General features: G+C 41.5%; 1 protein-coding gene across 4 annotated transcripts in view; it reads right to left on the reverse strand.

Moving 5' to 3' along the window:
* DIS3L2 (DIS3 like 3'-5' exoribonuclease 2) overlaps positions 1-22,641 on the reverse strand; it is a 192,982-nt gene that overhangs the window by 120,619 nt on the left and 49,722 nt on the right. For all 4 annotated transcript variants that reach the window (XM_042798705.1, XM_042798711.1, XM_042798707.1 and 1 more), the window contains one exon: positions 12,776-13,010. In XM_042798705.1, the coding sequence (XP_042654639.1) occupies positions 12,776-13,010 (235 nt within the window). The remainder of the gene's footprint in view (positions 1-12,775; positions 13,011-22,641) is intronic.

The raw sequence follows: 22,641 nt of genomic DNA on the forward strand, positions 1-22,641 counted from the left end.
CTTATTTGAAAGGAAAAGGATGTCTCAAGTGCTAGAATAGCCAAGCACGAAGCAATTATTATTTCTCCAGATTACCACAGAAAGCAGATATATGCTCACTTACCATGCAGATCTGCTGAAAAACAACAAAAATCAAAATACATCCCAACTTTACAAGTAGAACTATGTCAGCCATAATAAACAAAATGGTGGAAGACATATTCTGCTTATTAAATACTAAGAACTACATGAATTTCCTGGCATTTCTTAGTTGAAGTCATTAACATTATATAAGTAGTCCTTTAAGTACATACATTCATTTAATATTTAATTTCCTTCAAAAACATTATGCAAGGTTATAAAATGCATGTTAATCTTTAAAACTGATGCCATATCTACCAAGCTGACTCTCTTCAGCTGTGGACCAGGATTATGAACAAGTCTTACAAAAGTAATTGTTATACATGACAAACAGCTCCCTCCCCCTGAAATCTCTTTATGATCAGATACCGATAATATTTAAATCAACAGTCAACTAATTTCTAGTTTGCAGCTTTCAGTTATTCGAGTATCTGAGTTCGGAAGTACCTGCTATATACGGCTGGCACACCAGATGCATTTAGTGTTTACAAACATCCAAAGTGATCCTTGTCATGGAGATGGCTGGGACTGGTCCCTTCTTGAGATGCATCCCTGCTAACAACCTGTGGTTACTGCTCTGACAGCATTTTTGAGATGGAAACATCCAGGAGCTCTTGTCTAGAGGGCTCATGGAAGATGGCTGCCTTCTTCCACTTGCATGGCAATCACATCCATCGCAAGCACATGTGCTAAAATCAGGCCTTGAGCGTTCAAAAGAAATTTTGGGTTCTTAAAGAGAGACCAACTGCAAGTTTCAAGGGACGTAGCTGTCGCTGTTTCCCTTAGAACACAGGACATAAAGCAACGTTTCGCTGAAGACTGTGCTCCAGCAGGCCAGCGGCACTCACGAACGCGAAAAAGCCTCGAAGGAGAACGGCGGTGATAGGCAGACCCTGGCCCCCCAGATGACACCCATCTGTCCCGCAGGGACCCTCAACAGAGGCTGCTGGTGACATGACGGATGAAGGGGGCCGGGCTGCAGGAGGGGAGGCTGCAGCTGCCGGCAGCGCCGGGGACCAGCGCTCGGGGGGAGCCGGGGTGGCAGCGGGGAGCAGCAGCTTGCCCCGAGGGGAACGGCTGTGCACCACCATCACGAGGGCACGTTCACAGATGGTCCTGGCGCTGAGGACGGCCTGGGTTGCCTTCGGGCAACGCTACCCCAGCGGTCGTTTGACAATGACAGCTATCGCTCTAATGACAAACTCTGCTTCTCATGTGCCGCTAATTATCCCAGCTTTGCCTTCTGATACAAAGCTCTTCAGACTTTGCCTCTCCCCGGAGATCATCTTTATCAGAAGAATATAAGTGATTTTTATTTTATTTTATCTTTACTGACTTGCTAGCAAGGCCAAGAGGAGAATGGACAGAAATTCAGAGGTTTAAACAAAAACCTACTTTCCTGAAAAAAGCAGCAGTAGTAGCAGGAGCAAACTCATTTCTCTTTTATTTCTCCTACTGAAATGAACTCAGATTTGCCACAACCATGGTTACTAAGGGATAAAACCACTCAGAGTTTCATGGTGACAAGTTGGGGAAAAAAATTGCTCGGATGATTATAAACAGTTTAAAAAGTGGGGATACCCAAGTTACCTCCTCTAATGTTTTTGCCAGCTAAAGTTCATGACAGGCAATCAGTTAGTAAAGAATAAAAGCAAGGAGTCACTTTGTTTTCTTATGAATTTTCAAGCCATCAGTTAATAGTCACAGGCTTACAGTGTGCCAACCATAAAGACAGCTAGAACAAAAAGAACAGGACGATCTGGGACAAAGAAACACTGGCAGGGGCAGAGGACAAGGGGAGGTTGGTAGCCTTCCAAAGGCCATGCCTTCAGACACACCTGCCACAAGCCCAGGGCTTTGCTGGAGTGAACTCTCGCCCACTGAACAGCACATACTGGTTGGAAGAGAAACCAGATCTAAATGTGTTTGGGAAAAATCAAGAGCTGCATTCACTGCTTTCCCAGTGTAGCAGAATAACAGCAGCCACTCAAGGTCCAGCAAGCAAGAGTGAGAAAAGCACCAGGAACCATGTGAGGAACGTGCCCTTGTTAGCACTGACTTCTTTCCATTTATCCTTCCAAATCCCGTTTCTCAAAAAAGTCGCTCACATTTTTTCCCTGAAGCAGCTTTACCTGTCAAAAAAAGGAACCAGCAGTGATGTCCATGGGAGGTATCACATACACGCATGCAAAAGCAGAGAAGCACCAGGAGGGAGCTGTCACAGGGAGCACAGCAAATGGGTGATCAGGGCTTCCTTTGCTTGGGGTGAAGAACATTCAGGACTGGGGCATTGTCCCCCATCCTGCTGAAGCTGAGCCCCATGTGAACCCAGTACAGATATCAGAAAGCATCTAAATTCTCATTGTGGTACATGGTAGAACTTGACTTTTTCCCTCACAACCAGGGGCTTTTGGCTGGCTGGAGAGTATCTTCTTCAGGGGTCTCTCCAATTTCAGTATCCATCCAAAAAAATCCTGGGATTATGAGAGACTCCAGCAGAGAGAGCCTGGGATCTACAACTATACCACCAACAGAAAGAAAGAAGGAAGCAAATCCCAGCCCATCTACTTATTACTTACCCATCTTTCTTAATCATCTTCACTACCTAAAAGGTAATCACATACATTTACTAATGGGGAATGCTCCTGCAACAACGGACAGCGAAGAAGACACATGAGGAACTCTGCACTCATGAGGTCAAGAGATGTGGACTTCTCTATAGCTTGCAGCTGCTCCTTATGAAACCAAAATTCTGTTGGTACTGGGGCTAAATATAATGCTCAGAGGTCTACAACAGCAGAACACCCTCAATGAGGGCTCCCCATGACAAACCCCTCTGCTGAGAAAGGACAATGACCCAGATCCAGTGTCCATCTGGCTCAGTCATCAAATTACTGCACAGAAACCTCAGTCTCAACAGGGATAACCTGCTGTGAGAGTCTGGTACCCAAGTCCCCTAATTACAATTCTGACAGTCCCTCTTCTTCGTTGCACATCCCCGTTCCCTCCAATGAAGCTGGAACTTGTGGTGGGTGGGCAGAGAGGGGAGGTAACAGGGCCCCGCTGGAGACTGATCATCTAGAAGATCTGAGCTGGGAGACACAAACATTTCCCACAACAGTGCAGAGCCACAGAGGCAATCCTAAAGGAGAGTTAACTTGTGAGAGGAGCAGAATTTTGAGCAGGGGAGGTGGGAAGAAACTCCTTGCATTATGCCAAACTAAAAATGAATTATTATGACCCCTTTACTGCAGTTGTTATCCAATGACCATTCAATATTTCCACCCTGGGCAAAGACATGTTTTCTGAGAAAGATTTACTATGTTAGCTTGGGCAATACTTCATAAGCTTATCTTACAGTGAAAACACACTTCAGCAACTAGGATCCAGTGAAACTGCATTATAATCTCTGTGTTTTCCTTTCAGCGATTATCTGACAAACCAAAAGTGTAATAGTCTTACTTTTAAAAAAAAAATTAGGCACTAGATACAAAAAGCAACTCAAATTAGTTAGGCTATTACCAACAAAGTAGATCCAGGACACTTGGAATTTGCCTCCCTCCGTAGGAGATCAGTTTAGGCAGCTTCAATGCACACTTAGATTTGCCTGACCGGCATTCCTAGCTCAAATGTTATTTTTTTTAAAGCCCCCCAAATTTCCTTTTACAATTAAATTACCATGACATTAATAGGTGGCCAAAGTGGACCAAAAGTCATCAGGCTAGAATTCTGATTAATTGCGACAGATCCAAAATTATTTTCACTAGGTTTGCATTGGTCACTGTGGAAATTTGTAATTCTGTCCAAAAAGAATACAATTAAAGATGCAATATCCACTTGCAAATGAAAATATATCGCAGTTTTAGATCTCAAAAACAACTCACTGGAAAAAAGAAAATCTCCCTCCCTGGATGGAAAGAAACAAGTTTTTAAAAAAATAGTTCAGTGCATCCTACTTCAGCTAGGAAAAAAAAAAAAAAAAAAGCTACTTGAGAAGTTAGTTGGCTTATTCTACATGGGCATATCTAAGAATCCCATCAGAAGGCATTATTGATATGAAGCTTTTAAAAAAGAAAATACTGCTCTTCGGCTTAGTGATCACATGCCAGCACATCTGTAAACTTTTCAATAACAAAGTCTACTACTTACTAATGAAGTAACAACACTTAGGTTCTCTGATGTCTCCTTCAATAATCAGTTTTCAGCATATTAAATTTTTGTACCAAATATATAAGGAAAGTGGCGTAAAACAAACCAATTTATTATAAATATCTCAAGGATTGTGTGTCACACTCAAAAAGGATGTGTTTTTAAAAGTTCTGTCTATACCAATACAAGAGGCATACAGAAATGAAAACTCCCTTCAACCAAAACACGATGCATCCAAATGCATGCACATATTTGCCCTGGGTTACACTATTCTGCTACAATCTCAGTTTTCAGGGACAATGAGAAGGAAACGCATTGCTGTTCAGAAGACAGTACAAGCGCTCTTTACATTTTGACACCCATGTTTATTTGGCACGGAACAGGTTTTTCCTCTGGGACAGAAAACTGATGGTAGGAACCAGAGGTTCACATCATAGCTGGTCCTCCCTTCACCAAGTAAGCCAAAATGCACTTTTTTTGAGGATCAAGGCAAAGGGATCTGGTTTCTTAGAAACACCTGTCCCTAGATGGATGCTTTCAGTTCCTACAAAGTTATTTTGGTACCTACAGAGGTAGGAGCTCTGAGTTTCTCCTGATCTTGGCAGATTTCTCCCCCATGGACTCTGCAGTACAGAGGTCCAAGTGAGCTCTCTCTGAAGTCTCACCTAGCAGACTGAAGAGCCTCTCCTCCCTACCCAAAAGATCCTATGCCAAAAGGTAGGGAGGAAGGAGAGCACTGTTTCACTTGGTACCACGTACAATCCCAAACTGGTATTTATTTGAAACAGGCTGTAAGAAGGCTTGCTTAGGAAAATATCAGGAAAGAAGCAGTACTTTGTGAGTATTTATATCTCCACACACAGAGCTTTCCACCTGTGGTGGAGGAAAGACAGGCAGTTCACTGTGATGAGACTGTTAAGCCAACAGCTTTGTAATTTAACGCATGCAGCCTTTCCAAAATCAGCCTAACAGCTCCCATGTGCAATGCAAGAGGGCTCTGCAAGTAAGAAGCAAAGTCACTCCAAACCATGCAGCACTCCCAAGTTGCCTCATCACAGAGCTGTGTGTCTAATGAACAGGTCTAACTTCCTTAGAAATGTTTATTTTGAATACTCATTTAAGCAGACTCACCCTGCCACAGCTGTTCACGTCTAAACACCTGAACTCACACACCTGCATGCCCAACAGCACACTGAAAACGAGGACCAGGAGACTCAGATGATTAGCAGGAAGATTTCTGAAGATGCACAGGTGAGAAGAGACCCTCAGAGAGGGAGAGGAAAAGCATAATAACGGATGCATAGAGCAGAGACACGAGTGTCTTCAATAACACAGAGCAAAGGCAATGTGAAGAGGTGAGTATAGCTGGCTTCCTTACACAGGCAATGCAGCCAAGCATATAATTACTTACTTATATTTAGCCACCTCCATGAGGAAGGATGAAGGAGATGGCAGAACGATGAGACAGAAGTGTCACTTTTCCCTAAAACCCTCCAAGCTTGATCCACAACAAAGATTCAACATTATTTTGGGAAGCTGCCATCTAGCCCAACAGATCAAACTGAAACTGTCTCAGTAGCCACATAACACTACTACAACCACAGCACAGGTACTCAGGCTTCCCGACCCTCTCGTGTCCCTGAGAAGCCGCCAGTCAACAGGAGGGTTGAAAGCTTTACTGCAACAAAATTAAACCTTGAAAAAAATCATGTAGCGTTGCAGTCTACATAAATACAGTTTTATTACATTAACAGCAAGTAAAATTAAAACATTACAAAAACATTTCCATTGAGTATTTTGTCTACCTACTTAATGTTCTTCCTTCCTGCATGTACATTTGTTCATAAAGTGCGTGTGTCCAATTTTACTATTGCATGGAAAATATGTTAGATGAATGAATTCTAATCTGATTCATCCTGGAAACCTCACTGCTAACAATGACCATACTTTAATACGTTTATCTTCACACCCTCCATTCATTCTCAGTATCATGCCCTCTCACTTACTTGACCTAATCTTCTAACTCAAGGGAGAAATACAGGTGAATTCAGGAACATAATCTAATTCAGGAACTTAATCTAATTCCTGTTACCTAATTGAATAAATTTTTGCTTTTTGCCTTGTTTGCCTTACTTAGGAAGTCATTTGGGGGTCAAGATAATTTACTAGGGAAGAACAGCGTAAGAAGCTTTCCTAACATTAACTTCCATTGCAGGCTTCAGCTGTGCAACAAAAGAATAACTGGAGCTTATTCAGTCTGTAGCATTTAATCAATGCAACCATAAAGCCCAATTTGTTCAATACCAGTAGAGCACTTTTCTTAAGTTGCTATGCTGTTTATTCTTCAAGAAATCCATGCTCTCATTTAAGAAAAGTTATAGCAACAACCAAAAGAGCTAGATCCAGAGACCAGCAAACATGAACTTAGGATAAACTAACACAGAGCTGTCTCAAGCAGCTGAAACAGCTCCAGCTTCTCTGCTGGTTTTCTAGGCTTCAGCAGAGTGAAACCGATCTGATTTTTGACAGTTCCACCTCAAGGATTTCTATTAAAAGCCGTGTAACTGAGAAGATTTCCTGGTGAGCTTTCACTCTGCTGTGGCCTAGAAATGTTAAGAGCTATGCGGTGGAGATGATCCATCTCCAGAAAGCTGCAGGCTAGGAAAGAAGCATGAAGACTCCTTAAAAGCACTCAGAGTGAACGGGAGCCTCTGAAGAGGAGGGAGAAGAACATTTATTCCTTCCAGCAGCCAGTGACGTTGGTGGGCTCCAATTTTGTCAGAGATTTCATGGCAGCTAAACTGAAAGAAGGGGGAACCTGAGCAGAGGGACAACATGCAGTCCAGATTCTCATCACCATCATCTTTTCCCTACTAGCCTTGGCCAAGGAGAGGAATTACAATATCTCTCTAAACTCTGCCTATGCCAATACAAGACACTACTAACTGCAGAAGGAATCCAGGTGCCAGAGAAAGACACAAAAGTCAGGTAGGCACCTTGTCAAGCTTAAAAGAAGAGAGAGAGGGGACAAAAGCACAATACAGGCCATGGAAGCGCATGAGAAGGTGCAGAAGTGCAAAACAGAGATTAAACTCTATTATATACACATTTTTCTCCTTTGCTAGAAGGATCTAAAAATCTTTCTAAGCACTGACTTTAGAGCATCATCTAGAGAAAAGAACAGCTTAATGCATTATACACAACCATTCAGTGAAGTTACCAAATGCCACCGCTTCTGTTGAGCCAAGCAACCCCAAAATACTCAGTAACAGCCTCCAGTCAGTAGCAGTGTGGACACCAAGTCATTTTAGGTTATGATTTCTGACTTTACCAGGGCTACTAGAGACGGACAGTCACATTTGACTTGAAAACAGATTGACCAGCATCCACCTGGCCAATGCTGAACAGACAGGGAGACAGAAGCAGGTTCTGCAGCAGCTCCAACCCAAATTCCATTGACTCTACCTATTAACCACCTGCTATTCAATTTGATTTTCCATCCCACAATTGGGTGAGTTAGGTGTCAGTTTACTCTGCCTGTAAATGAGCTATTTATATTAAAACTTAATTACATCAAGACAGTGAGCAAGCCTTGGACATTCACATATTCAAACTCTGACTTGCAGAAGTGTAGGTGTAAGTGGAAATCCTGAACAAACACAGCTGTCTGATTGCCAGGGCAGTCAGTCCACCAACTTGATGACTTCTGTGAGCCATCCCGTGGGAAGCAGGATATTCTGTGTATCTGGTAAAGTAAGCTCTCTCGTGAGAAGAGTTGAAAAAAGCTGCGCAAACTAGTTTGACAAGGATAGCTTTTGGCATAGTGGCACAGTTTTACAAACTTTTATTGGAATATTCTTTCACTAAGAAAGGCTGAGGCACTTTTATGAGCACAGCTGCCGCTCTCGAGAGTACAAGTAGCTGCTACTGTTCAATGGCTGATGATTCTTTATCAGAGTAATCTGATTCCAATAACAAAAGACAACTCACATTTGTATGAAACTCAAGTGACACGCAAGTCTGTGTAGGGATGTGGCATCGTAAAGTATTCTGTAGTGAACATTTTGCACTTTTCCTGGGTTGGGAGGATACAGAGAAGTTTCTATTTTTTATTATATATTGAAATGGAGTATAAGGAAAATCCTTCTACTGCAGTGACAAGTCACGGAAATAAGCTATTCCAGCTCAGTACTAAGTGATAAGATAAAAGTTACATTACCTCTGTTGCAGTAGTCAATGTGAATGAGGATTAGGAAGAGAATTACAGATTCAGCAAAGGTTATGTTGACTGGTGGATGACTCCTTTGGATAGCAGCGACAGAGTAAGTTGAGGTCTCAGGATAAAACACAGACAACTGGCATGTCTATGCCAAGCACTACAGAGAATTAGTCTTTTCTGTGTACACAATGTTGCTCAGACTAGTGCCAGGATGCTATTGCCTTGTTCTTTGCCTGGATTTCAACATAGAAACCCTTCTGAAGGACACTAGTAAGGGAGCTGAGAAACTTACTTCAGGGTGCTCATTCTTACCATATTTGTAAAGAAAACCAGAAAGTTTATTCAGTGTGTAGAGATATTTACACCTTGGAAATACAGCTGAAAATTAAAGAGCAAAGAGATTTCCAACCTTGCTAAAAAGGCCTACCTCCAATGACCAAAACTTAACATAAAGACAATCTAACTTTGGAACAGGACAATATTGTTCTTTGTGTAGAACAGCATGCTGAAGAGGAAAATGGATCATCACCTCCTAAATCCGAGACTTTCCTGAAGATAATCTTTAAACCAACTTCTTTGCAAGAAGAGTTCAGAAAAGCAAAACAAACTCATTTGACCAGGAGAGCTTCTGGCAAAGTTACACCAGTTATGAACTTTTATTTAAATATCCTCGAGCAAAGCAAGATTGACACACTTTATGAGCACAAGAACTTTCAGAAAGTACATGGGCTGAGAATTAGGGTGAATGTGATGGTCTCTTCACTTCTGTGGACTTCTCTCTTGCTTATCCCATCCCTCTGGGGTCTTAGGAAGGAAGGGTGGGCAGGAAGCACAGCTCATAACTACAGCACTCAGTGAAGACAGATCCAACATCTGAGTCTCAGCCTGCACCCCCATGCAGAACAATTTCTACCAGTGTACTTTAAGCCCCACAGAAGCATAGGAAGCCAAACATACGATGACTTCAGGAAAATTCGGTCCACACAAATCTGGGCTGTAATCAGCATACACAATGTTTCATGCTTCAGAGCTTCTGACAGCAAGGGCCAACCCCAAATTCTTTGCCCGAGCATACAACTAGAGATGGAGGGGGTGATGGTGTTCTGAAGAGGAACAGAGTCACAACAAGCGATGGGACAAGGGCCAGGGTAGAAAAGATATCAAAACAGCCTGCATTCCCAGTGTGGTGTGACCCAGAGTGCTCTTATTCGAATGACACGATACTTATATTCTTCATGGTTCATTCTGACCATCAGCAGAACAAATAAGCCAGCAACAGAGATACTGCATAATTCTACTCTTCCATCACAAAGGACAAAAGCCATCTTGCAGCTGAAAGGCAGCAATCTGAAGAGCTTGTGTATATGCACAAAGATTTTAGCACCATCTTAATATGGCTCTGTTTTTTTTGCCCCAGAATGAGTAAAATTTACTTTTGATTCTACCACAATAGCTATGGATATTTTTTATCCCCAGAAATCTGGTCAGTTTTTTGTTTATTTGGGATTTTGGTTAGGTCATATATATATATGGATCTTTTTATAAATATACACATATTCACACACACATATATGTATGTATATACACACATAAAGTCCATATGAGAACAGGATAGACTTTCTTGATTTTAGTTTATTACATATGATAGCCTTGATGGCATCTTTGTCCACCTTGAAACCTTCAGACTTCCCTGTGTTAGGGAAAAAAAGAAGACAGACCACTACAAGTGTTCATTTAAGAGTTGCACTGGCCACAAACTATTTCTCCTGCTCCCTTCTGTGCATAAGGCCATGCAATGAGTCTGTGTAATAAACCCTACAAAGCAATGCTCTCAGGGAAAGTAAAGTACTGGTTTTGGTGGGTCAGCAAGAAATCCCCCCATGGGACCTTATCTCCCATCCACCTCTCTGTGTTTTGCTGCAGTAGTTGTTTCCAGCAAAAAGGATGTAACATAAAAGAAAAGGCTCACACGCAGTTAGCTTGAAAGGAAAGTTCAACAGGCAGCATCAGCCAAGCAGCCATCCCAGGGGAGGCCCACGTTACACAGGGAAGGGCACTTCCACTCACTACCATCCAACCCTGCAAAGCACTCTGCCTCCCAATGCTGGCACCACATTCCAGTGGATGGCCTTAGGAAGTCCAGCAGTTATTATCCTCTAAGGCTACGTTCTACCTTGAAAAACTGTATGTTTGGTCCTTTTAAAAAAAGCATTTAGAGCCACACCTGTAAAGGCTGAATTTGGCAGGATCTTTTCTTTTTTTCATGACAGTTATCACTGATGCTAGAATAACTATAGCTGTTTTCCAGGCAAGACTTAAAATCTGGATAAGTGATGATATGAGAAATTGCATGAAAGACAGGAAACAAGCCAAAGCAATCATCAACTGCTCAAAAACACCTTCAGAAAAAGCAGCATCATAAACTTTATATGTATAAAAAAAAAAAGGAGGGCATTAAAAAGCAGAGCAAGAAGAAACTAGAGAAAAATCCATACGGGTTATATGGCCAAAGAAGCTGAAGCAACTATTAAAAGAGGTGATAGCAACATACAAACTCAGCAGAAATCTAAACTGGCACATCCACACCAGCCACAAGGCTTGTTAAGGATGAACATAGAAAGGCCTTGAAAACAAAAGAAAACAGTTGGCTTAGGCAACTGCAATGGAAAAGTAAATTGGATTTCAACTGTGTAGACAATAAGCTAATCTAACATTTGCCTTAGAAATATTCTCCAAAGATAGAATTAAATGTCAAAAAACACTCACATGGCACAGATTTTAAGAGATGGCTTGATAACGTCCAACACAGGACACTCCAGAGCATCTTGAAGAACTATGATGCACCAAGAAAAGTAACTCTTATCAAGCATTTACACTAAAGCACAGCCATACAGGTAAAGCAAAATATTGGCTCAAGCCTGTATTGATGTTAGATGCTAGTGTCAAGCTAGAATATACTTCTCTGAACTTTAATTTGGCATCAGAAGCCACAGAGGTGCAAGACATGACATGTGACTCAGGAGCATTTTAGGAGATTTAGAATTGTCAAGTCAAAGTGGCTGCTCAACAGTGTGCAGCTATAACACAATGTCCAAGACTGCAGAAAAGATGAGGTTAATAACTGGCTCTGTAAAACATCCACAGACAAGACAAGTAAATCCCAACTCAAGCCCTATGCTGGAACGTAACAGGACAAGATGGAAGTTGGTTCATATACCTTGGCAGTAACTCAAATACAGTGGAGGTACCCAGAAGGAAATAGCATCATGAACTGGTGAGGTGGCAGCTCCATTCATGAGCTGAAACCAATGTTTTGTCATAAAAACTACACTACTTCCACCAAAATATTATTTCCAGTTTTATTAACAGATGGGTGTGAAAAATGGAAATCTAACAACAAAATAGGCAGAGGTCTGTGCATCTTCGAAAGCAATCTCTTGGGAAAACACAAGGTATTAAATAGAACAGCTTTACAACCACCACCAAGATTTGTCAAAGATCAACAACTACTTACGTCCTAAGTTACTGCTATCTTTTTTAACAACTGGGTCATGCATCAGGAAAACACCAGAATATCTGTCCTGGCAAATTTTTACCAGCAGCTGAAGGCACATGTTAAATGTGCCAATTGTCAGAATCCTTTCAACACACAGCTCTTCAGGAAGGCATTTAGTACTAGAAAGGACATGCAAAGAGCAGCATAAGCATAGTTTGGGACAGAGGAGCCTATTTGATTTTGCCCTAAGCAACACTTGATGGTTTGGAAGGAATTCAGATTCCGAATAAAATAGGTTTGCCTTCAAAACAGATCGCATAATTGGCTTTAGGGTTTAGTGCAATTTTCTTTTTAAATGGACCAAATCTTTAAGTTGCTCATAACTCAACTGTTTGAAAACAGCAACAAACCTAACTGCCCCTGAGGAAATATATTCTTATCCCCAAACTGAGACACACAGATTGGTCAGCCAAGCTGCGATGAAGGAAACTGCTACAGCAGCATCTTGAATTAAACATCAACCAGCAGTCCCCAAACAGCTCTGAGAATTGCAAATCTAAAGGTGTGACTTCTGTTTCACAGACTTACTTTGCATCAATCAAAACTGCATAAAACCCAGCCCTTAATATCCATTCAAAACTATGAAGGTAGTTTAGCAGAAAGGGATAGAAGTGATAAGGCATTAAGCTTTTATGCCTGTATTTTATATCTTGCAGCAAAGCAAGGCAACAAAGTAATACTTCAACAGTTTGCTCAAATAAAGGTTTAAATCAGCAATCTGATCTACTCACCCTTTTCACCGGTATCCAGGGAAAGTTTCTTAATGTCGTCAGTCAACATGTCCTGCAAGTGGTCTTGTCCATGCTCTGCATCATTATCATCAAACTGAGCTTCTATAATGACATCGGGACTTTTAGCATCATCTTTCGCTGTCTCTTGAGGAATACAAGTCCCCAACATATCCTCAGGGACATCTGATTCATGTGTGGCTTCTGTTTCTTTGTCACTACCATCTGGCTTTATTACCTGGAGGAGCAGGGGATTAAAAAAAAAGAGGCAAGCTAAATTGCTGGACTGAAGAAAGAAAACATTATCTTTCCTTTTTCATCTGCATCCCCAAGGAGCTGACAACAAATTGTGGGTGGCTGGTGGCACACTGCAATTGCCATGTAATTAGCCACAGATATTGCACAATCAAAAGAGGTACCTCACTAGGATAAAGATGGGAACGGCATGGCTTCTGCAGTACCTCAACTGTGACAATAATGTATCCAAAGCGTATCTAGAGCATAATCATACAGTTCCTGCCAAGCCTCTAATCGGCTCTCCAGAAGTTGGGAGTAAGCACAGAGTAGGAGGAGGATACACTACAATTTAATGAGTTGCTTAAGACCATTGTTCACCAAGATACACTAATCATCCTGGGAAGTCTCAAAACTTAAGCAGTTCCAGTGAATGCTGGGATCATGTCAAAGCACATCGCCGGGAAAGGTCCCCAACACACAAACAGGAACAGATTGAAAAAGTACTGACCAGAGAGCACGGTGCCCTGAGACCTGTGGATGAACTGGACCATGGCAGCTCGGTAAGGTACCAAGCTTTACATTTATTTTAGGATCCAGCCTTTTTTTTGTTAAAGGCACTCAACTATTGCTGTTACTTATACAAATTTCCTAATTAAATTACCAAGTAGAATTATTTAACCATTAACTAACTGACAATTCAGGTAAGTAACTCTGACCAATGCTACAGACTTCTCTCCACTTTAGTGCAGCAATGGCACAGGGGAGGAGTAATCATATGTGAAATCACATCAAACAAAATCGTGAAGAACCCACGTCCCAGTGAAGTAGGCACCAGAGCTGGGTGGCATCCCTCATTGCATGTGACAGAGGCAGAAACCACTTCATCTCAGGATATAATGATCAGAAGGGTTGACACCTTGGATACATGTGCCTTTACTAGCATCCTTCATGTAACTAAGAGTGAGCATTGGCCCGGCCCTGGAGCCTAGATACAGGTTTTAGTTTCAAAAGTGTTTAAGTTTCAGTCAAGCTGTGGTACTTCAGTGAGAGATTCAAATCAGCATGCAATAAGAAATAACCTACTAAACATTAAGATCACAAAGAAACTGGGTGACCCCATTCCAATGCCCTCCTGGTGACTGAGCTCCTCTCCAGGTGGTGCTGGTGTTCACCAGGCAGGTAACTCCCTGGAGATGCTCCTCCAAATTGCTAATCACTAATTCAGTACATGACAGCAGCAACTCATGCCACAAGAAAGGCAAGCAAAGGGCCCTTTAAAAAATGTAATTTAAAAAACAAACAAACAAACAAACAAACAAACAAACAAACAAAAACACAAACACCTTTCTGGTAACATACTTGATAGGATAGAAACAGTCATTAGAAATAAGTATAAATAGCCTCAGCAGCTGAAGGCAACCATTCCAAGTAAGAAAGATACAGTCCAAAAATCTCCACAAATTATTTAGTAACTAAAAAGAAAATAGATCAAATCAGACCTGTACAGGCAAGACTTTCACATTTTTACATATACACTGGTATAGTCATGCTTTCAAGCAGTACCCATTTCTTTGTAATCTTTTCACAATACATAACAGAAATAAAACCAATTTTAAAATGGGGTTGAATTCAAGCCTTTTAAACAAAAAACTTAGATGACATTACTTTGAACTCTTGTTACCTTTTGTGACTCTGCTTTCCATCTTTATTTTCAATTTTTAATACGTATATAATTTGTTACCATAGCAGATTTTGACTCAAACATTAAATTGTGACAAAAACGGAAAAAGTTTGGCAGAAGATGGGGAAATGGCCGATTATTAAACTTGACTACATTTGGTACATAAAATACTGACACACAATGGTCTGGGCAAGAACAGTCTATTAGATTAGAGAGCTGACAAGGCTCCACACACTAGTGACTCTGCCAGTGTGCCTATCCAAAAAGAAAACCAGTGTCAACAGTAATGTTTGGACCCTACCATGGTCAGATGTGGATATATTCAGCTCTTAAATTTCAATTGCACCAGATGTGTGCAAGTGTACAACTGCTGCAGGAGTTCATTTTCTTCAACCCCTTCAGGCTTTGCCTGAATTGCTTTCTCTCCAAGTCATTCTTTAGAGAGTACAAGATGTGTTTCGAGTGCTAAATTACAAAGCTTTCTATACGTAATGCAGTGAACAACAGCAAATATATCTGAATGATAGGAAGTGCTTCTCTAAAGATGCAGCACTGAAAAGCTTATGCTTGAAGAGTTTATGTTGCATTAAAGAAGGCATCTGATATGGATTTCTTTTTAAATGCTATATGCTAAAATTACCGTGCTCCCCCCAAGCTATAGGATACACACTGCTGTCACTAGCTAGTATGATACTCCAGCTGTGACTACCTAAGCCCCCAGTCACACACTTCCTTATGGATTTGCAAATGTATTTTTAAGTAAAGTTTTCCAGAGTCTACAAAATCACAACCTCCACACAGCGTAGAGCAGCAAAATGTCCAGATGCTGGCAAGCATGGGCAATGGGATTTGTTTTGTTTTTAAGGCCAAGTCAGATCATTTAGGCTGACCTCATACATAACAGAGAAGGGAATTTCACCCAAGTTTTCTTACATCACACCAAAAATTTAGGGAAGCTGTACATCACAAGACTGGAAAGCTGCATAAGACTTGACAAAATCAGGAGCTCAATGGATACAATTACTCCATTTAAGATGATCAGAGTTGCTGGCCAACATGAGCTCATCATACAGATTCCAAAGAGCAGGATCCTTCTGTAATGAGCACCAGCAAATTTGACCATGACAGAATAAGCATTTCTTAAATGCAGCATCTCAGAAACCAGAAACTGATGATATTGCACTCCCCTGTTTTTTATTATGCTATTGAAGCTTGTATATGACGTAATACTTACAGCTAAAACATATCAGTACTTACCAGAGATACAGCTTAATTCAAATACACAACTGGCTAAGTCTGTCACATAGTCATGTGTGCAGTACAGAGCATCATTTGCTGCCAATGCAGCTGACACTGCATGGACCCAGGAAGGGATTCCCACTTGCTGCATATGCATGAAATGTATGACCCCCCTACCATACAAACATCCCAGCATGTATGGTTAAAGCCTCTTAAAGGACCTTAACTTCCTGACCTGGTAAGTCAAACGTCGACATTATGGTTGTATTATTTTCATATGTTCTTTAATAATTAAAAAAAAAAAAGGGTTAATAAGCATATTCATGAAAGTCAATTGCTTATTTGAGTGTCTGATCCTTAAGATAATGGCTGAATAAGTTTTCTTCCAGCTTTAAACAAACATCTATCACTGAACAAGCATCAAGTTTCTGCCCCGCAGTGATTGGTTTGTAAAGTCATAGCTGACTGAACACAAGATTTTTGAATGAAAATCCCATTTCAACCATATATATAATAAAAAACAGCTAGTGGGCAAGAACATCCTGGCATGGATATGTACAATCTGGACAGCAGAGTGATTACCTCGCTGCATCCAGCCCAGTCTTGAAGTAGCCATCACATGAACAATTGTCCTTACTCGGGAGGAATTTGTTCCAATGGAAAACTGAACCAGGAATCTGTGCATCTGAAAGCACAAGGGTTACCTCCTGAGCTGCAGGAGAAACTGCTTTCTCTGCCAGAAGCAATCTTATATTTGCCCTGCTAGTTCCAAGCTTTTCACAGACTTGCCACCTAAGCCTGACATCCATACATGTACAAAGCACAAAACTGTTTACTCTCAGATCAGGCATGGGGTTTTTGTTGCTGTGTCCTCAATGGCAACAGACAGCAACTCATACATTAGTCTATGATACCAAAGTAGTGAACCAGACCAGTGATTTTCAATCATATTTGAGCTATTAACCCCCAGGCTTTTTCCAATAAATGCACCAAGCCCCCAAAGTGTTTAAGGTTGACACTAACAGGTTTGCTTTTCTTCCTTATTCATCTCTGATCCTTACAAGCAATCCATGAATCCTCATAGGTCTGAAGATGAGACATGGATGATTGCTGGACTAGACACAGTTGGACAGATGCACCTTGCATGGCTAAACCTTCTGCATAGGGTCACTGTTTTCGACAGAAGCTTGTGCAAAGAGACCTCCTTCACTGAAAGCATCTTGCAGTTAAGGAAGCAGGATCATCTTCACTACAGCTGTTTTGAACACAGATTCAATAAAAATTAAATTCTTCATCTCACTCAAAATGCTGGATTTTGAGTATTTTCATAAGGATACTGGGGAAGAATGGAAATGATATGGCACAACACCTCTTCTCCATAAGTCAGTCAAAACCCAGTAAAATGCCTCATAATGAGCAATCAAACCCAAACCATGTAACTTATCCAAAAGATTTTAGAAGTGATAAGCCATTAATGGTAACTCTCTTCACTGAGGCAGAGAGATGATGGACAAAGAGGCTCCTCACTCTGCCACAGAAAGCTATAGTAGATTCATTAGTGAGTAGAAGCTGAAGACAGATTCATAACAGGCAGGGAGCTCACATTAAACAGGGAGAACTAAACATAGGAACAGTTATAAGGGAAATCAGGTCTTCAGCCCAAGCCTACCTTCTGAGGTTTGCAAACCAAGGTAAGATGCTTTTCTTCCGAAAAAATACTTTGGTCAAACAACACAAGTTCTGTTTTAGCTATAGACAAGTTATTATGCTCAATACTGGGTAGGGAGACAAAGTTTAGGTCAGAGTCATTGTTCTTCTCTGCAGTTGAGCCTTAGTCAAACAACAAGTTCGAGAAACAGAAACAGGTTGAAAACGGTTATTTCAAAAGTAAGACAGCTGAAAACAGGGGCTTCGGACCAAATTATCATCTCACCGTTAAAAAGACCGTTGCCACCACAACACTAATACAAACACCACATTTCATACCGATACTGTGAACACCTGCATCTATTAGTCTCCCAGCTTTTGCCATATTAAACAGGCTTCACTTAAAAGCCAGTTCCCTAATGTTCACTCACGAGGGAGTAGGAACAGAGCCTGGCTAACATGAGGATGCTGTCACAGCTCATACATACATGCTAGAGCCAAGCTACCATAAATATTAGAAAGAAGAGCTTTGCTTTTCTGAAAAGAGCAACCAAACAAAGGCTGGCTCGCTCTAGCTCCTTGGATAAAGAAAGGATGGCACTTCCAATAAGAGAGAAACCACCTGTCCCAATCACCCTTCCTCTCTTTATAATCCCACACACACCAAACAGCTCTGGCAAAGACAACAACTCAGTAAAGGTGACTAGTCTCAGTAGGAGTAGTTATGACATTACTTTTAAAATAACAATAAGGTTAGACTAGGGTTTTTTGTTGTGGTTTGGAGTTGGATTTTTTTTTTTTTAAACAAACTTTTCATTCTAAATCACTGGAAACACTTGCTAAGGATAGCTATTTTATATCAAACAGCACGTTACAGTTTACATTCCAGGCATCACATTGGATGCAATAATCGTACAAATATACAAACTAAAATTCCTCCCTCTTGATTATGAAAAGGTTACTTGCTCCTACCCAGTGGGCTCTGTTGTTCCCAGATGGCACCCACAGTTTTGTCACAGCAGTCACTACAAAGCTATCCTGCCTGTGAATTCAAAGGGGTAAATGACCCCAGTATGTAAAGGCTTCCTGGAAACAGAAACTTTTCAGAGCTCTTCTCTAACATGCTCCCACTGCAGTACATGATAGGTGGGAGAAAAACAAATAAACTCTAATGCACGTGTTTTCAAAATAAAACAGAGACAGAACTGCAATATGCCCATCAAATCTATTGAATCCCCAAAGCCATCTCCCCTGCCCTCAACAGCATCCTGCATTCTTTCTTCTCAGACTAGCCTGCAAAATGAGTTTTTACGGCAGTTAATTCAAATAATTAGACTGAGTATCCAGGTTTAGTCCAGCCTGATCAGACACAGCAGCCAGGTCTACATCCAGGCTTGTCAGGCAGCTGCACAAGTAACAGAATTAACTTCAGAAAAAAACCCGTGTGTCCAAACAGACACCTTTCCTCACTACTTCATCCTGCTTCCACCACCAAACCTTGTTCATGAACTGTTCATTCATCTCCTCTCTGTTCTTCAGGCTGTACCTAGACATCACAGGTTACAGTGTGTACCCTCCAAGTCTGGCTCAAGTCCTTCTCCTATCACCTTGCACAAATAACCAGAATAACAAGTGGAAAAGCATCAACAGGGAAAATTCTCAAGACTGACCTTCCGGAATCATAAAGCCAAAACAAGAACTGTCTCCTCATCACGTATCTCTACTTCCTATCTGGTCTCTGAGCCATCATTTGCCTTTGAAAGCTCCCTGTTCACTTTGCCCTTGGCCCTCATCCCACACCTACAGTCTGCTTCCAAACATGTTTATCAACACTTCATTATCACCAAGCAGGAGACAGTCACCCCTGCCCCCATCTCTCAAGTCTACTCCTGCCTTCATCCCCCTCCTGCCACCTCTCTGTGGTCTCCCTGGACCCATCTCTCCCAAGTCTGGCTCCTGCATCACTGCCTGGATGATATACCATCCTTGAATCAGGACCATGTTTCCTTGGGTTTGTTTCATCTGGTTCTCCTAACAGGATAAATTAAAGAGCTCCATCTGTATGCTCTTGCCTTTTGTACCTTCTAACAACTGCTGAGAAGCAGGAAATGACAAAGTTGTCAGAAGCACTTGCTCCCTGCTCAGCAAAGTGGTGTGGATCACACCACTCCAAAAGTCCAAAAAGGAGCCACTCTGCAGCCTGCAGAGTCAGAGTCACTGAGCTCAGAGCAGACCCCCTGCCCCAGGTTGCTTCAAAAGCAGATCTGGTAAAGGCTCATAATAGGCCCCTGTTAGGTCTGTACAACGTTTCCCAAGGATTACTTGCACATACCTTTGAGAAATATCCTTCTGGACTTGAGATGATTGACACTTCAGCACTGCTCTGTAATATTTAGACATGCTGAAGGCAACAGTGTCAAGGAGACATGGGGAAGGACAGCGTCCCTGCTTGCAGGGAACATTGTATGATCTCCTCTGTAGACAAGCCAACCCAGTAAGGACTGCCAAAAGCATTACAAAGACCTGTGTATTATCATAGCCAGATCAACAAACTTGTTCCACACTTTCCACTCCTGCTGCCACCCCTGGGATTTGATTTGGTGCTAAAAAAACAGCCTCTATTTTCAGAATGCCTACTGCTATTGCACTGACCTTCCCACACACATTCCCCAAAACACAGGAGTCCCTGGCACAGAAGCTATACAGCAAACACCTCGTGTCCCAGCCATGACTTCCCAACCCACACGCTATTCTTTTATGCAGCCATATGTCGTCACACTTCAAGCAGTGATGAATACTTAGCCAGAGCCCTTCATCTGTACAGCAAATCTCTCTAGTAAGGAAAGTTTGACCCCAGGGAGGTACAAAGATCTAGTTCACCATCCAGCCTTTAACAACACCCAGGAATCAACTTTCTCCTACACACTCACAAAATCTGATGAGGCACACACAGTTCCTCCATCTCCTACAAGCAAATTCTTTTAATAAAAGAGGCCCTTAAAACTGGCAGCCTCCCTGCTGGACCCCAGTGAAATGTTCCTTCTACCTTGGGTCTTTGTATTGCCTGCTCCCTGCAAGACCTCCCACTTTGGTGCATCTCATGAGCTGTGTTGCACTCCAGGCCACAGCGAACTGGAAACAAGAGTGTAATGCACAGGGCCCAGCTATGAGGTTGCCAGAACATATTGGTTTGAAACATCACAGAAAATATTCAGCTCCATATTTTCAACAGTAGCCAGGAAGAAAATGCATGGAACAATTTTGAGAATTGTTTTTCAAAAGTCATTTAAATCAAATTATGCCCCATCCACACTGGCAGCAAAACCCTCTCTACTAACTGGAACTGGTTTTCTTTTCTTTGCGTGTGTGTTCTTTTCTTTTTGGTTTAAATACTTTTTTTTAAAAAACTGTCTCCCAGCCATCTTTTTCTGGTAATCTGGACAGGCACTGCAACACTACAGGAATGGGTGCCAGGACAAAACCTGTGATACACAGTCTCTAGAATAAATCACTCAAGAGGGGTGGATTAGAGAAATAGCACAACGTAAGGTTACATCTTCAAAGGTATGATTCGCTGAAATCACTGCATTTTCATCAAACTACTGCAGAAAGATATCCAGTTTGTGTCTGGTGTAAAGAGGCAGACAGGCTTTTGGATTATTTGCAACTCCAAGAAAATGACATTAATCAATATATATTTTAAAAGATGTCATTATTACACAGTGCTTGCATGTAATCAGAAAAGAATCTACTTGTGCTGAGTGTGTATCATTTGAAAGCTGCAATGCCAAGCAAATCCACATCGTTGGCTTGCACAAACCCAAAGTATTATCCATTACTGCTTTTTTCTAAAAAAAAAAAAAAAAAAAAACAATACAAGTATGTATGAAAAACATATTTCCTGGAAACAATGATACTCTTTGAAGACTTATTCAACATTTCATAAACTGAACAAGCCTGCACCCGCACGTGCCCGTAAGAGGAAAGTGGGTTGACAATGCAAACTAATCAAAATGTACTGGAAGGGCTATCCAAGATATTTGCATACCTATACCTCCCAAGGCTATATAGGTTTGAAGCTTTGTTAAGAACTGTGTAAAAATTATTTCCCATGTGTCTAAGAAGATCTCTTACTGGTGATCAGCACTTTAACTCATCAAGGCAGGAAACAAACAAATCAACCAAGAGTTAACACGTTGGGGCTCATGCCTTAAGCCCCTCAATTTCTTTTTTTGTTCCTTTTGATCAGGCTCCGAGTGCCAGCTCCCAGGGGTCTCAGCCCTGCGCATGTTTTGACACACTTTCAAAGCCCAGAATGGTACACCTGGGACAAAGCACACACTGTTCAGGAAGTGCAAGGGGGCCAAGAAAAGCAATAGAAATTTCCACAGTTAACTTGCATTGCTGGTTGCCAATAAGCCTCTTATTATGAAAACCCATAATTGGAAACTGTCATATAACAGAACAATTTATGGAAGTTTTCAGAGTATATATGCCCCAATGGGAACTTCCTTTGACTGGTGTGTTCCATCAGTCCAGGTCTGCTTATTTATTCACACAATGGGAGAAGAGCATCAGGAACCTAAACAAGTCATTGCTGAAGCGTCACTGAGACTCCCACTCTAGGAGTGCTTCAAAGAGTTCTTAGCTCCTTAGTCTTCCGGCCACCCATCTTTATGGCTGTATTCAGTCAACAGCTGGACTGCCCTATCTTTATTTAATTTTATTTTCTGCAGGAACATTCTTGCACTTATATTGTGATCAACTGCTCCTTTGAGGACACAGAAGGCAAAATGCCACTGCTCTCGGCTGAGTGCATCCTGCTATGCCTGCCTCAATCCCATCAAATGAACTCGGGAAAATTAGATCCTACTCCTACAGTCTCTACCCTGTCACATCAGGGTAAATGGCACTTACATTAATTCCTAAATCAGATTTCAATTGTATTAAAGTATGGCCCCAACCAAGAACAACAGCCTCCCCCAATGCCAGCATCATACTATTAAAGTAAACTGCACAAAAACAGCCAGTGCTCCCTTTGCAGATAGTTAAGTTTTGGTATGAA

The sequence above is a fragment of the Tyto alba genome, unplaced genomic scaffold (assembly GCF_018691265.1).
Source record: "Tyto alba isolate M040663 unplaced genomic scaffold, T.alba_DEE_v4.0 Super-Scaffold_10, whole genome shotgun sequence".
Lineage (NCBI taxonomy): Eukaryota > Metazoa > Chordata > Aves > Strigiformes > Tytonidae > Tyto > Tyto alba.